At 38.8% G+C, this 15,037-nt stretch overlaps 1 protein-coding gene across 1 annotated transcript; it reads left to right on the forward strand.

Moving 5' to 3' along the window:
• The first annotated feature begins 5,926 nt into the window (after positions 1-5,926).
• Positions 5,927-9,877, forward strand: LOC131301763 (benzyl alcohol O-benzoyltransferase-like). The gene is made up of 2 exons (XM_058328172.1): positions 5,927-6,557; positions 8,740-9,877. The coding sequence occupies exons 1-2, from the start codon at positions 6,105-6,107 to the stop codon at positions 9,670-9,672; spliced, it is 1,386 nt and encodes a 461-aa protein (XP_058184155.1). The 5' UTR covers positions 5,927-6,104; the 3' UTR covers positions 9,673-9,877.
• The last annotated feature ends 5,160 nt before the right edge of the window (positions 9,878-15,037 follow it).

Raw genomic sequence — 15,037 nt, forward strand, 5'->3', positions numbered from 1 at the left:
CGACTCTGGTGACTCAAACGCCGAATGCGTCTATGAGTATGACGGGGATGGGTTTAATACCGACCCAAAGATTTCATTTACATCGTCAACGCGTTCCGAGGCCGAGCCTCGGCCAGGGGCCGAAGCCGAATCGAGATTCAATTCTCAAGCCGAGGCCACCTCTTTAATAAGATCTGGTGAAGGTGAGGTGCCCTCAGAAGATAGAGAGGTCGCCGACCAGTACGAGAGGGGTCAGGTTTGCCCCCATGCCCATTTTTTCAGCGGAGAGCCCGGTGAGTATGAGAGATTCTGCCGAGACTATAATATCCCTGATGATGTTGTCATCAGCCAGGTTGCCAGCAACCGTATTCGAGATATGAGGGAACACCATCCCGAGCATATCACGGTTCCGTTGATGGCAATATGCGAGGCTGGCCTTCGGTTTCCACTCCACCCGTTCTTGAGGGAGCTTTTGGCTCGGTTTAGCTTAGTTCCCCATTACTTTGCCATCAATAGCTATAGGATCGTGAGGACGGTGATTGCTCTGAAAGAGCTTCATAACTTGGATTTCTCCGTGGCCGACTTCTTTCATACGTACATAATGTCCAGGCACGGCCAAATCGAGCGTAGATACTTATCCACCCGTAGGGGCAAGACGCCACTGGTGGATGGTCTGCCAGATACTGATAAATGGGCAAATTTTTATGTTGAAGTAAATGGCAATTACGAGTTCGGCGACCATTCCAACCGTCGGTATGCCGTTCCGAAGATAAAAGATTTTCGAGGTAGAGTTTCTTCAATTTCAGTTTTCTGCCGAACCTATCGTTGCTCTTGTGTCCTCCCTTCTTTCAATGACGTTTGTTATCTTTGTATTATTTGCAGATCACAGGTCCATCACAAAAACTTAGCAGTCTTTGGCTGTTGAAAAGCACACAGAGATTTTGCTTTCTCAGGCTGTCAGAGACGCGCCGACGCTGCTAAGTTACGACCCATCATACAGAGGTAAGCTTAAAAGGAGGGAGGAGGCTGGTGGGCCGAGCAATAGGGAAGGAGTCGCCAAGAAGAGTGGATTTTCAACGGGAGAGGGGCGTCAGAGGAAGAAGGGAGATAAAAAGCAAAGGGAGCCAAGAGTGAAATTTCCTACGTTTAGGAAGCCGGCAGAGTTTTGGTTCAAGGAAAGTAAGCAATCCGAGCACTCAGGCGCGAACATTCCTCTTCAAACACTCTTACCCGAGCTCACTAGCCAGATGGGAAGAAGAAATGTCGTTCGTGTTAACCTTAGAGACGGTGCTGCGGTTCGGCAGAAAGATTCAGATGTGGCCGAGCCTGTGGAGAAGAGACAAAAGATCACTCATGATTTTTTCCCCTCTAAGCCGTCGACACCGTATCCGAGTGACAAGGACAAAACCGAATCTTCAGCCGCGGGTGGCTCCAAGGCTGTCGAGAAGTCATTTGGTTCGGCTGGGCCGGTTGCTATTCCAGAGTTTGCTCCTTCTTACGCCCTGGCCGAGGGTAGGGTTGTTAATGTTGAAGATTCGGTGAAGATGGAGCCTGGATTGGCCGTTGCAATGCTTCAAGGACTGGCTCTTCCTCGTGATATGCAGAAGGTTCCTGAGGACCTTCAGCCGAGCTTGGTGCATGCAAGCGCTTATCTCGTTCATGTTTGTCCGAACATCTTTAATTCCCTTCTGTACTGTACTTGCGTAAGCTTACTTTTGAATTTGTTTGTAGGTTTCGACTTTCTTAGTTGTATTACGTTTCGATTTTCAGGCTGGGCAGGCTCTACTGAGAGCTTCGAATAAGGCCGAGCTTGTTTCCGCAGAGAGGTCTCGTTATCGTGATGACCTCAAGACCGAGCGAGATAAAGTGAAATCTTTGAAGACAAGCTTGAAGGTGGCTAAAGCTCTACTCTGTAATTTCTATTTTGTTCAAATTTGGTCCAATTACTAACTGCCGTTAGTCTCCGTTAGCCCTAGACACAATTGGGTCCCTTTCCTAGTAAATTACCGAACACTTTTTTCTCGAACCTCGCAAACCTAAAGTCTTTTCCTAAAAAGCAAAACGGAGTCACTTTTTTTTCTAAAAATTGAGTTCTTTGGTCCGTGCTCTTTTTTCTAAAATACTTGAATTATTCTTCCGATATTCAAGAGGTGACCAGACACACCTAAACTCTATGCCCGGTGGAGATAAGTTTTTTTCTAAACCCCTTTTGTGGCCTGAACTATGGCAAGTCTTGATTCTCCTTTACCCAGAGATAAATAGGCAGCTTGATAAAAGTTCGGTCCCTTTTGAAAATAAAACCCACTTCATTTTCTAAAATTTAAACATTTTTCAAAAATATCAGAACCCCTTTTATAGAACACAAAATTCCTCATTTTTCCTTTCTTTTCAAGAACCACATTACAATCCATAGGAATCAGATCACTTATTTAGGCTCTAATCCCTCTCACTCCTTCCCCCCCGAAGGCGAACGAGACATGTTTAGGTCGAAGGTAAAATCCCGAGCACGACAAATGGAGAATGGAAGCCATGAAAAAAAAATAGAGAATGGAATAATGAGGCTTTGTGTTTTGATTCAGAGGTATATTAGGGTAAAAGGAGAATGACAGATTATAGTTTTAACCCTAAAAAATGGGCTCATTCATGTTTGGGGTTAACAGAGTCTAACGGCAGTTAGTAATTGGACCTAGTTGGAACAAAATGAAAACTACAGAGTGTAAATTGAGCCAATTCAAACTACATGAACCAAATTGACACAAACACTAAACTACAAGAACCATTTAAGTTTTTTTCCCCAAATTATTTATGTAAATTAAACTTGAAAACTGAGGCTTAACAATGACAATCATTTCATGACTAATTTTTCCAAATCTACCATATATTAACATGACATATTTAAGCACAAATTCATTCAAATCACGTATTCAAACTGAATTAGTACAGTTCTGCATTTTTTATTTCTTATTCAAAATTACCTTAAAGGCCACAAAGATTCATAGGTACATAAAACAGAAAGCAGCTTCCCGGGCACAAAGCTGCTACTTCATGGGCTCTATTTATGCCAATTTACCATTACAATTGAGGCACTACCAATGTTTATCATTCAAACCACGTTTTAGCATAAATTTCTACCTCATGAAATGCACGTAGATATGTCCACACATACATTGTAACATGGTTTATTTCTTCCTTATCTGAAAGAACTGGAGTACGGGCAACTTGAGCTAGAGGAGGTACTTATGAACACCAATAAATCATGAAAAACACACACAAATAAATCATTAAAAAAATAAAAAATAAATCATGGAAAATCATTGAAACAACAATAAATCATGCAAAACCGAATTTGGGGTACTTACGAACTCAGGCCATTTAAAAGTTGTTCTCTCTCCTTCGATGACAGTGTTTTTCGGCGATGTTGACTACGGCAACCGGCGAGGATGGAGGACGGGAGACAAGCGACGGAGGATGGAGGGCAGAAGATGGAAGACAAAGGAGGATGGAGGGCAGAAGATGGAAGACAAAGCCGACGGAGGACGAGAAATTCTAGGGTGTATTCTCCGACGAAAGTCCATATAGTGTGGTGGTTTTCCCATCATATTTTTAAATGAACTCATAACAGTATTTGGACAGCGTGAATTTAATTAGGGATTTGATATCAACTACAAGCGGAAAAATCACACTTAGGACCTCGAAGTTTAGTTTTGCATCCAAAAATTCGTTGGCTTATATAGTACCCAATAATAAGGGAATTTAGTTTAATCAAAGGCATTTTGGAGTATATTTGAATTTTGAGATGAAAACATAACCGTTCCAAATGCTGGGATGAAAAAAACTTACTGCACCCTATAAGAAAGAACTCATATTCAAGTACCCCTTTATAGAATTCCTAGCTTAGCTACAAACTAATTAAAGTGGCTCGCGGGATGAGACTTGGTGCAACATTCAGAGGCGAATTACAAAATTCTAATTTTTTTAGTGGAAAATTATTTTTAATCATACAGTGAGTCTATAACAGGATAATCTAACCAAAATAATTATTTTAATATATAATATCATTTGATACTTATTGATATTCAATCAAGATGAGTGCTTCGGATGATCTCATTGTGAGTCCGATTTGCGACGAGCACCGCATATGTAAAACAGTCTGTTACTTGATGAATGGAGAAAAGGATAAAAGAAAAATATTTTAATTGATTAAAGATCAAAATGCATATGCAAACTCACAAAAACTTCAGCTACTTTTAAGTAGTAAACAATTCCTAAGCACTGAGCTGGTAATGGTATGATCAAAACCGGACCAGTTCATTAAATATCTATACCTAAATAAAAAAGTCATTTTAAAAATACGATGTTGTTTGATGCATATTGATATCCAATCAAGATGATATTTTTTTTCCATGAATGATATTTCCAATTAATGACACCAATGATATGAGCGGTTCAAATCATATTATTGTGTGTTCGTCATATTCTAAAATAGTAGTATAATGGTCGAAAATTTTCCGAATAAAAGGAGTATTTTGATGGATTAGAGTTTATAAAAAAAAAAGGCCTGTACAGTGCGCCCATAAAGTAACTGGCTAAAGTGTACAATTGTCTTTTGGACATGTGTTTTGGCTCAAAATTTGACGAGGTTATTTTGGCTCAAAAAGTAAAACTTCTACTTTACCAAGTTATCATTTTTTTGCATTTCCTTTGTTGAGAGAAATTTATTCATTGCGAAATTGTGAATAAGTTATTCACGGATTGCACAATCTCAGGCTCTTAGCTGTCTGTTTCGGTAATCAATAGTTGAGATATATTTTTAAACTATTACTAGTAATAAATATTTATTAACGGCAATAGTTAATTTTTAATTCGAACCATCCGAAAAACTTTTGGACGTCCAAGATGGAGCGTCGTAAATTTTATTTACGAGAGTGCCCTGTTAAAAAGTTTTTCTCTCCGGTGTTAGTTGAGAGAGATAATTGAGAATTTTCCTCACGCTTACGCGAATGGTGGTGGGGGCCCTCAATTATTCAGTGCAATGGGCGAAGTCAACTTATTTAATCACTGTTTGTTGAAAACTTGAACCCCACTAATAATGCTATTTCAAAATACACACTTTATTTCGTTCAACTTTTTAAAAGTTATTTTTATGTAATGATTGGCAATAAGTGGAGAGAGATAGAGAGAAAAAAATATTGAAAAACGTGTAGAGAAAAAAATGAGATGAGATGAGAATTGAACCAAATAAGGTAAAACACTATTTCAATGGGAACTTCCCATTTTTAATGCATTCAAGTTTGGTAAAAAAAAAAATAATGCAAAAAATGACTAGTTGGAGCTCAATTATTGAGTCAATCAATCCGGTCGCAGGAGCCAAGAAATTTACAAAGCGGCTTTTTCACAACGACCATAAGAATCAAAGCAAAAAGGACAAAGGGTCGTTAGGTCACCTCAATTTCTAAACACCCAGCTTGCAGCAGCAAGGAAATTTACAAATGAGTCATTTCACAACCAAGAATAAAAGCAAAAGGACAAAGGCTCGTTAGGTCACCCGACATTCTAAACACCCAGCTTGCAGCAGCAAGGAAATTTACAAATGTGTAATTTCACTGCAACAACAATCATTAATTCAACTACCGTATACTTGGAGAGAAGCTTTTTGGGTTATTGGTTGGGATATAATCATAGAAAATTTAAGACCGAAAGATTATGAGAAACAATCCTTCGTAAGAAGCATGACACCATACAGACCATAAGGCATCGTTTGACAATTCTAATAATATCTAACACTATACAGTGCAAACTTTTATTGGGATTTTTATAATAAACAGTGAAATTGATCCGAATACTTTGAGTTATAAAAAAAAAAAAAAAACCAATTGCAACAACCCATATTTTTGAGGTAAACAACAATATAAAAACAATTGGCCCCACTCCAGTAGAGGAGTAGATGGCCGTAGCACTCGCGCTCACCCTATATATTTCCGCCCCTTGAACCCCAAAAGAACAACTCATCAGAGTTAGGACTCAAGTCTCAAACTCTCCTCAAGACCACATATATTCCCCTGCGTATATACTATAGTTTTCCATCAGATCATCGACTTTTTGAACAATACATACATACAGAAAAAATGGCAGTATCGAGCACTGCTGGTTTAGTGTTCACAGTGAGAAGGAAGACACCTGAGTTGGTGGCGCCGGCAAAGTCCACACCTCATGAATACAAACCACTCTCGGACATCGACGACCAAGAAGGGCTTCGGTTTCATATCCCAGTCATACAATTTTATCGCAAGGATGGAGCGATGGAAGGGAGAGACCCCGTGAAGGTGATAAGAGAGGCAGTCGCAAAGACGCTGGTGTGGTACTACCCATTCGCGGGTCGGCTGAGGGAATTAGGAGCAGGGCGGAAGCTGATGGTGGACTGTACTGGTGAAGGAGTACTGTTCATCGAAGCCGATGCTGATGTTACGCTGGACCATTTTGGTGACGCACTTCAACCTCCATTCCCCTGCTTGGACCAACTCCTTTATGATGTCCCCGGCTCCGGAGGCGTCCTTGACTGCCCTTTGCTTCTTATTCAGGTATATATATATATACACTTAGGATCGTTCGGATTCGAGATATAGAAAATAAAGACCTTGGTGGTGTGAAACCATAAATCGTTCGGATTCCAGATATAGAATTGTTCGAATTCGGATTCAGGAAAAACCCTAACAATCGAGCAAGGGAAAACTGAACCAGGAAAACCCTAATAATCAATAGATACAGAGATCACAAAGAATTGAGATACAAGAGATTTAGAGTGTGATTAGAGTCCCGCACCAACCTCACCATCCAGGATTCCTAAGATCCTAAGTGTATATCATATATATACACATATGTACCTGTACCTCCATATACTCCATCCAACTTATATATACCCTCCTTACCGTTTTTTCTTGAAGGAGCTCCATCCCCAAGGGAAAAATTTTCAGTGCTGAGCGGGTACCACGTGGTGCCCGCTCACGCATCCGAGCCATTCATTGCGTGTTTGAACGGCTCAAATTTGGAGAGAGATAATGGAGCAGACAAAATCCTAACAACGTACGGCCTGTACCCACGTTTTTGTTGTCCACATGATACAACTCAGTGATTTTCTAGGCTGGCTATCACTAATTTTAATTTGTTTTATTTCTCATGTAACAAATGAAGAAAAAATATGTCCAATATATTAATTCTTACCTTTCCTTGATGACTATTTTGTTTCCTTAATTCTTACCTCTTTCCTTGATGTACTGTTTTTATTGGATATATATATATATATATATATATATATATATATATATATCGGGGCGGTTCCGGGTACACTTAAAAAAATCTTTAAAAAAACACTTCATAGTTTCCGATCGAATTTTGATGATCCGAGCCGCTCAATGTGATCAGAATGTGATTTTAAGGGTGCCCGCGTGAAATCAGCCAAAAAAAAAAGACCGGGAAGGGTTTCATCCGAACAGTTTTTTATTGAATTTTATTGAACGATCCAATAAAAAATTGCTCAAATCAAGCTCTTCCCTGTTAGTTTTTTTGTCAGTTTCTCGCGGGCACTCTTAAAATCACGTTCTGAACACATTGAGCGACTCGGATCATCAAAGTTTGATCGGGAACTATGAGATTAAGATTTTGGAGTGTTTTTTTAAGTGTCTCCGGAACCGCCCCGTATATATATATATATATATATATATATATATATATATATATATATATATATATATATATATATATACACAGTCATTTTCAAATGAGGAGGTCTTTATTTTAGTTAAAATAAGGACCTCTCCATTTCTCCCATTTCCGTTCGAATTTCAATGATCCGAGCCGCTCAATGTGTTTAGAACGCGATTTTAAAAGTACCCGCGAGGAATTAGCAAAAAAAATGACCGGGAAGGGTTTCATCCAAGCAGTTTTTATTTGAACCGTTCGATAAAATATAAACAAAAACTGCTCGGATGAAGCCTTTCTGGTCATTTTTTTTTGCTGATTTCGCGTGGGTACCCCTAAAATCACGTTCTAAACGTATTGAGTGGCTTGGATCATCGAAATTCTATAGGGAAATGGAGGTCCTTATTTTATTAAGTTAAGGTCGTCCTTAGGAGAAGGGGACTCATATATATATGTGTGTGTGTGATAAGTTTGTGTTTGATAAAAATAAAAAAAAAATTAACACAACAAGTATAGCGGTAGACATGCATGTACTGTCATGCATTTAAAAGAGGTTCAAGTTTGACTAACTACAATTGACAATGCTAATTTTCACCGGGGGGAAAAAAAAAACAGTTGCTCCAAGCCTCCAACATTTCCACATACGCATAATCTTGTATTCCCATTAGTTTTGCAGGAAAAAAAGCATAACAACAAGGCAAATGTTCACGAACTATTCTTCTTCTTCTTCAGACAATAGGGTATAAGCACATAAGTTCACCAAAAAAAAGAAGAGTATAAGCACAAATAAGACAGTCTTGAATTGTCAGGCATTTCTCTTTTTCTTTTCTATGTTGGATCAATAGAGTTTTTCATTCATGTATCACGATGATGATAGCAGTAATTTTCGAATTAGTGAATCAAATCATATACTGTAACGTATAATGGTGGTGTATTAACTCAAGTTTGACCACCAATAATTGCGTCACTTTTATAGAGAAAGAAAAACTTATACAAAAGTATTCATTCTTTATGGGAGTAACATTCCTCGTGAATATCTCAAACCGGTGTTACATTCATGATTAGGTGACCCGGCTAGGGTGTGGTGGTTTCATCGTAGCTCTACGTCTCAATCATACAATGAGCGACGCGCCCGGGTTAGTTCAGTTTATGGAGGCCGTGGGTGAAGTAGCACGAGGAGCAGATTCCATATCCGTGCAGCCCGTTTGGCAGAGGGAGCTGCTAAGTGCTAGGAACCCACAGCACGTGACGTGCACACACCACGAGTATGACGAGGTGCCCGACACCAAGGGAACTATCATCCCGCTAGATGACATGGCTCACCGTTCTTTCTTTTTCGGGCACAAAGAGGTCTCCGCACTCCGCAAGTTTGTCCCACCCCACCTCCAAGACAAGTGTTCAACATTTGAGGTGCTAACGGCTTGCCTGTGGAGATGCCGCACCATTGCGCTTCAGCCTGACCCAGAGGAAGAAGTTCGCATCCTTTGCGTTGTGAATGCACGGGGCAAGTTCAACCCACCCTTGCCCGTTGGATACTATGGCAATGCCTTTGCATTCCCTGTGGCCATGTCTACAGCGGGTAAGTTGTGCCAAAACCCGTTGGGATATGCATTGGAGTTGGTGATGAAGGCCAAAGCTGATGTTACAGAAGAGTATATGAGATCGCTGGCAGACTTAATGGTGATCAGAGGGCGACCCCATTTCACTGTGGTAAGAAGCTACCTCGTGTCGGACGTAACCCGTGCTGGTTTTAGGGATGTGGATTTTGGGTGGGGTAAAGCGGCTTATGGTGGGCCAGCCAAAGGAGGAGTAGGGGCCATCCCCGGTGTGGCTAGCTTCTACATACCTTTCACTAACAAGAATGGTGAGACTGGGATTGTGGTGCCCTTTTGCCTGCCAGGACCGGCCATGGACAGATTTATGATTCAACTTGACAGCATGCTAAATTCGAAAAATCCAACCAAGAATGGCAAAACTTCTATTACATCTGCCATGTGACCCGATCGATCCCGGCAGCTTCATGATGAAACCAGCTCGTGTTGTTCTGAAAGCAGTAAAAGCTAGCTACAATTTAAAAAAAAAAAAAGTAATAAAAGAGGGGTCCGAATATTTGCCAGGGTTTATATTTGTCATGTACGCATACGTTATCATTTCCCTGATTGCTTGTGCTGGGTAATAATGAGCTATTCTTCGTTAATCTGTATCCCATATTGTTGCAACATGATGTTTTTTATATCACAAATTCAAGAGAGCTTTTTGTTAATAATAAAGAGAAGTTGCAGGGGAAAATTAAAATGAAGCAAGAACGACAAGCAAGAAGCTAAACAGCCCCCAAAATCACAACTCCTCCAAGTTAACCATCTACCAGCAATCTGCACCAATAACCCATCTGCGTAACTATAGAATCTGCAGCAATAAGTTTTTCACAAAAAATTATTCGCATTGTCCATGACATGAACCTCCCAGGCAACCACGGCTTTTGGCATCGTCAATATCCAAACCAATGGCCTAAGTTGAACATGTAAGCATTAATTCTTACAACACACAAGTGTAGAAGCACACCAGTCATAGCCAAAAAAACCAAAAATCACAATCAAATGAAAAGACCATACAGATGCATAATAGAAATCTTTAGTTAAACTTTTTATTTCTGGGATAATGTTCTCTGCCAAATCCAAGAGATGGTCATCCATCTTAAAACAAACTAGGAGCTCTAAGCCTCTAACTAGACTTACAAAGCACAAAATGAAGGAGGTTTGCTTGCTGGACCTAAATGCGTCGTAGAAGTGGTGCCCCAAGCGTAGGGCTAGGTCGATTGTAGCATAATTACTCGGACGTCCGATTGTCGAATCCACAGGGAGCCAGTGTAGCTAGGCTCGAATGTTTGCTTTATATAGGATTTTGGCGTTAGGACTGCCAACTTTTGGGTTTGATTTGGGTGGAATTCTCTCTTTACCTCCTAATTAGACTTGAAAATAAGGTTTAACTAGAAATTAAGGCGGCAAAGTGATGTAGGACAAAAATTTAGGAAATTTCAATTTTATGAAAACTTTATTCTAGGAATTATTCGTTTTAGGAATTCCCTTTTTAATGCCACTTGTTTAGGCATATTCCTATTAGTCTTTTAATTTTGTTAGTCTTTGTTTCCAAGTATTGTTTTGTTTGGTCTCCGTTTTAAGTAATTACCTTATTGTTAGGACTCCTACTAGTATAAACTTTTAAGCTTTTAATCAATAATATTATAGAGATTTTCTCTTTCTTTCTTGTGCGCAAGAATTGCTCATTGCGACGAGTTGTTTATCTTGTTTGGACTAATACGCTAACTAGCCTCTCGTGAATTCCGCTTCGTCAAATGGTATTAGAGCAAGGCTTTGCCTGGTTCGATGGCACCAAACACAGAAGAAGACACACCCATTGACGTTGGTCGTGGGCTTACTGACCTAAGGAGGATGGTGGAGGATCAACAAGCACAGTTATCGAGATCCGTCAGGATACCCACACTCAGTTCGCTGAGATCCGTGAGATGCTGCAGGGGTTGACTCTACAAAATTGCCAAAGGCCAGAAAGGGTTGAGAAGGATCGCGCGTTGGGATTTGCCCATCGCCAACCTCCTAATTAGAATAGGAACCGCGTTGAGGGATTTGCCTGCAACCAACCTATTCACCATAACGTCTTCAGAGGATATTCTTATTATCATTACGATAGTAGAAATAAATTTGAAGGCGAGCTATTCGAGAACCATGATGCTTATCAGTCGATAAAGTGACAACCAAATTTAAGGTATTACAATAATTTGCCAAAATTTAGTGGTCTTGAATTTTTTGAAGATCGTTTGGATTGGATTAAAAACATCGAAGATTCCTCGAGTATGCAAAAATTCCAATAGAACAAATGTGGAGGTATTTGTTAGTGAAGCTTGTGGGACCAGCGCTACAATGGTGGCTAGATATGCAATTTCTAAGAGATCGATTGGGCAAGCGTTGAATTTATGCATGGTACAGAATTAAAAAATGTATGATGGAGAGATTTTTACCAAGGAATTATGAGCAATTGTTGGAGGAAAAATATAGGCCAAAATAGTATCATGCAGAACAAATTATTGTAGAAGTCGTGGGAGAGGTCAAAATTGAAGTTGAAAGTCAAGACGAAATTAACATTAATGCTTGTGTGCAAGAGGATACTAAAATTGTTTCCGATGCGGTTGCGGAGGAAAAAAAGAATATTGTATTGGAGGTTTGAGCGTTTGGGCTTGATGAATCACCCACAATGGAGTTGACTACAACACTACAAGAAAATATGGTTATTGCTGAAATCCGATTTTCTGACAAAGGAGTGCCAGCCAACTCTATAATAAATCAAAGTCTAGAGAACCAGCAACTTCAGCATAATGTTCTAGTTGTAGATTTTCTTGGAATGCAACAATTTGATTAGGTTCCCAACATTCATCTAGTGAATTTTGTCAACAAGTTAAGGCATGCTGAGAAACAATCTTTGCAAATACATTTTTTCTTGAAGTTTTATTTCAAGTTAAGAAAGGAGTTGAAGTATTCTAAGTATCTGTTTCTTTGGCATGGAAGATGGCAGATTCCCAACGAGAACTCGAGCTCGAGTTCTTTTGAAGAAAAGGAGACTGATGTAGAACAAAAATTTAGGAAATTTCAATTTTATGGAAACTTTATTCTAGGAATTATTCGTTTTAGGAATTCCCCTTTTAATGCCACTTGTTTAGGCATATTCCTATTAGTCTTTTAATTTTGTTAGTCTTTGCTTTCAAGTATTGTTTTGTTTGGTCTCTGTTTTAAGTAATTACCTTATTGTTAGGACTCCTACTAGTATAAACTTTTAAGCTTTTAATCAATAATATTATAGAGATTTTCTCTTTCTTTCTTGTGCGCAAGAATTGCTCATTGCGACGAGTTGTTCATCTCGTTTGGACTAGTACGCTAACTAGTTTCTCGTGAATTCCGCTGCGTCACAAAGTCTAGGGATTAACCAACACCCAAGACTTAGGTTAGTTTACTCTTCTCATCGATAACTCGGTTGAGAGACGCGGTCAGGGTTCTCAACCGGAAGATTTTACAATAAAATCATTTTACTTCTAAATATGTGCTTAAAAATGGGAAGAAATTCTTTGAAACATTTTGACAAACACTTAGAGTGACGTAGATCTAAGAATTACATATGGCAATAGATCAAGTCTTTGCCTACACATAATAAGAAGGTTTACAACCCTAGGTTTTGTTGAATAAAGTGAACTCTAACCCATCCTTAAATAAACATTGATCATTACATGAGAGAAGAGCACCACCTAAATCATGAGGACCTTGTTCTTTTAAGATTTTGGTTTTGGATTTTGGGTAATGAGTGGAGAGGGATAGAGAGAAATAAAAGTAATAATTGAGAAATCTTTTTATTAAAGACCGTGTGCAGAGAGAAAAGTCCAAAACTAAAATCCCCAACCGAACAAGCTCGAGATGTTAATCATCCCATGACCGAGCCTTAGTAACTACTCACCCATGGTGGGTGTACACAAGCAGCAAAGCATAGAGAGAGATTGAAAATTCATCCAGTCAATTGGGATATAGTTGTGAGGTCTTGGTTGGAGGAAAACTAGGAATAACAATTTGGTTCCTATGGCAAAGCTTAATTGGAAACTTTCCATTTTTAGGGTTTAGGGTTTAGGATTTAGGGTTTGTATATCTAATTCCTTTTTCCACTAACCAGAACCACGTCTACATAGGTTCTCTAAGTCCAGAACTCCTCCAATGTCTCCAATGTCCTTTCTATGTTCTCAATTCAATCGACAAAGCAATCATTTCAAATGACGAGTAAGCAAATCATATAATCCCCACATACACAGGATAACTGAACCACCCTACACCCATATCCAGTGGAACTTAAGACCAAATTAACCTTACAACGATTTCGATATGTTTCAATGCTAAAGTAATTGCAAGTGGATCAATAATAACAATAGTTCAAAAAGAGTCAATGAAACATAACATTATCGATAGCTTATCTTTTACAAAAAGTATTGTTTCCATTTCAAAATTTTAGCTGAACACATATTCTAGCACACATAGTTTTAAGAAATATTATATGACTCTAGAGTTTGAAATTTAGTATCTCAGTTTATTGAACTTTATAATTGACGAAAATACTAGTTCTTTTCCTTTAAAAGATTTCTTCTTTTTTTTAAACTACATCATGTCCAAACCAAGTTTGTTCTTCCATGTTTCATAAAATTTGTCACAAACTTATACTTCTATTAAGTTATCATTTTACTAATACGACAACTTACTGCTTTTATACTAAGTGAAATATCTATTATCTTTTGAAATCCATTTGATACATATATCTATCTTAACATACGGAAGTTATACAAGATGCATTAATCTATATAAACATCATTTGTACTAGCATTCCATGGCAACGGTTCACAGATTTGACAACCCAAAAAATAACCCATAACAGTTCAATATTCAATTTCAATGAGGTCAAGATTCGCTTCTAGAAACGAGTTTGCGGACGAAAACATATAGTCACGTTCATGAGGTATTATCTAGTTCAAAACAAATTCTCTAGGTTTCTAGTTTCTTTGCAAGGGCTCGTTTTGAGCCACGATTATACTACCAAACATATCTAATATACTTAGGGTTTGGGGTCTAGGGTTTGGGGCTTAAAGATTCCCCTTTGGACCTATCTTCATGGTAAATTCTAGCAAATCTCAAGTGGACTGAAAGAGGTTTACCAATAACCAACTCCTGCCCGTTGTAATTTTGAGTATGAGGAACTTTTTCATTAACTCTTGAACAGTCATATTAGCCAGGAAATTTGGTCCAACTTCTAAGCATTGCATGCCTTCGATGGTAAACATAAAAAATTGGAAGGTTTGGTTGAGGACTAACCTACAAAAGGGATGTGGATACCATGAGATATTGAAGTGTGCTTTTTCAATTATCTTATGAGACATTAGGACAAGCAGCAAACATTGATGACAAACATTGATGTTCGTACCACTGTGACTAATGACCATACTAAAAACAAAGCTTATTGTGGAGGCTTTCAAGCCCCTTACAAGAGTTGTATCTGGCCATACTAGACTAATTACGTGGTTGTTTACGTGGTTGCTCCCGACTGTCATTTTATTCCTTCTAGATGATGTTTCCTTATGTGACATAGACATGAAAGGTGCTCCGATGTGGACATTTGGGATTAGAATAGAAGCCAATCACCAAAATTGTGTCATCAGGAATTTCGTTAAAAAAATCCTAAGGTACATATCCAATATTGCACATAGCTGTTGTGTAATTGCACATAGAACTCATGTAGATAATGTCCGTCCAGGTTGCGGTTCCAATAT

Source organism: Rhododendron vialii, chromosome 9a, assembly GCF_030253575.1.
Source record: "Rhododendron vialii isolate Sample 1 chromosome 9a, ASM3025357v1".
In the NCBI taxonomy this organism is placed as follows: Eukaryota; Viridiplantae; Streptophyta; class Magnoliopsida; order Ericales; family Ericaceae; genus Rhododendron; species Rhododendron vialii.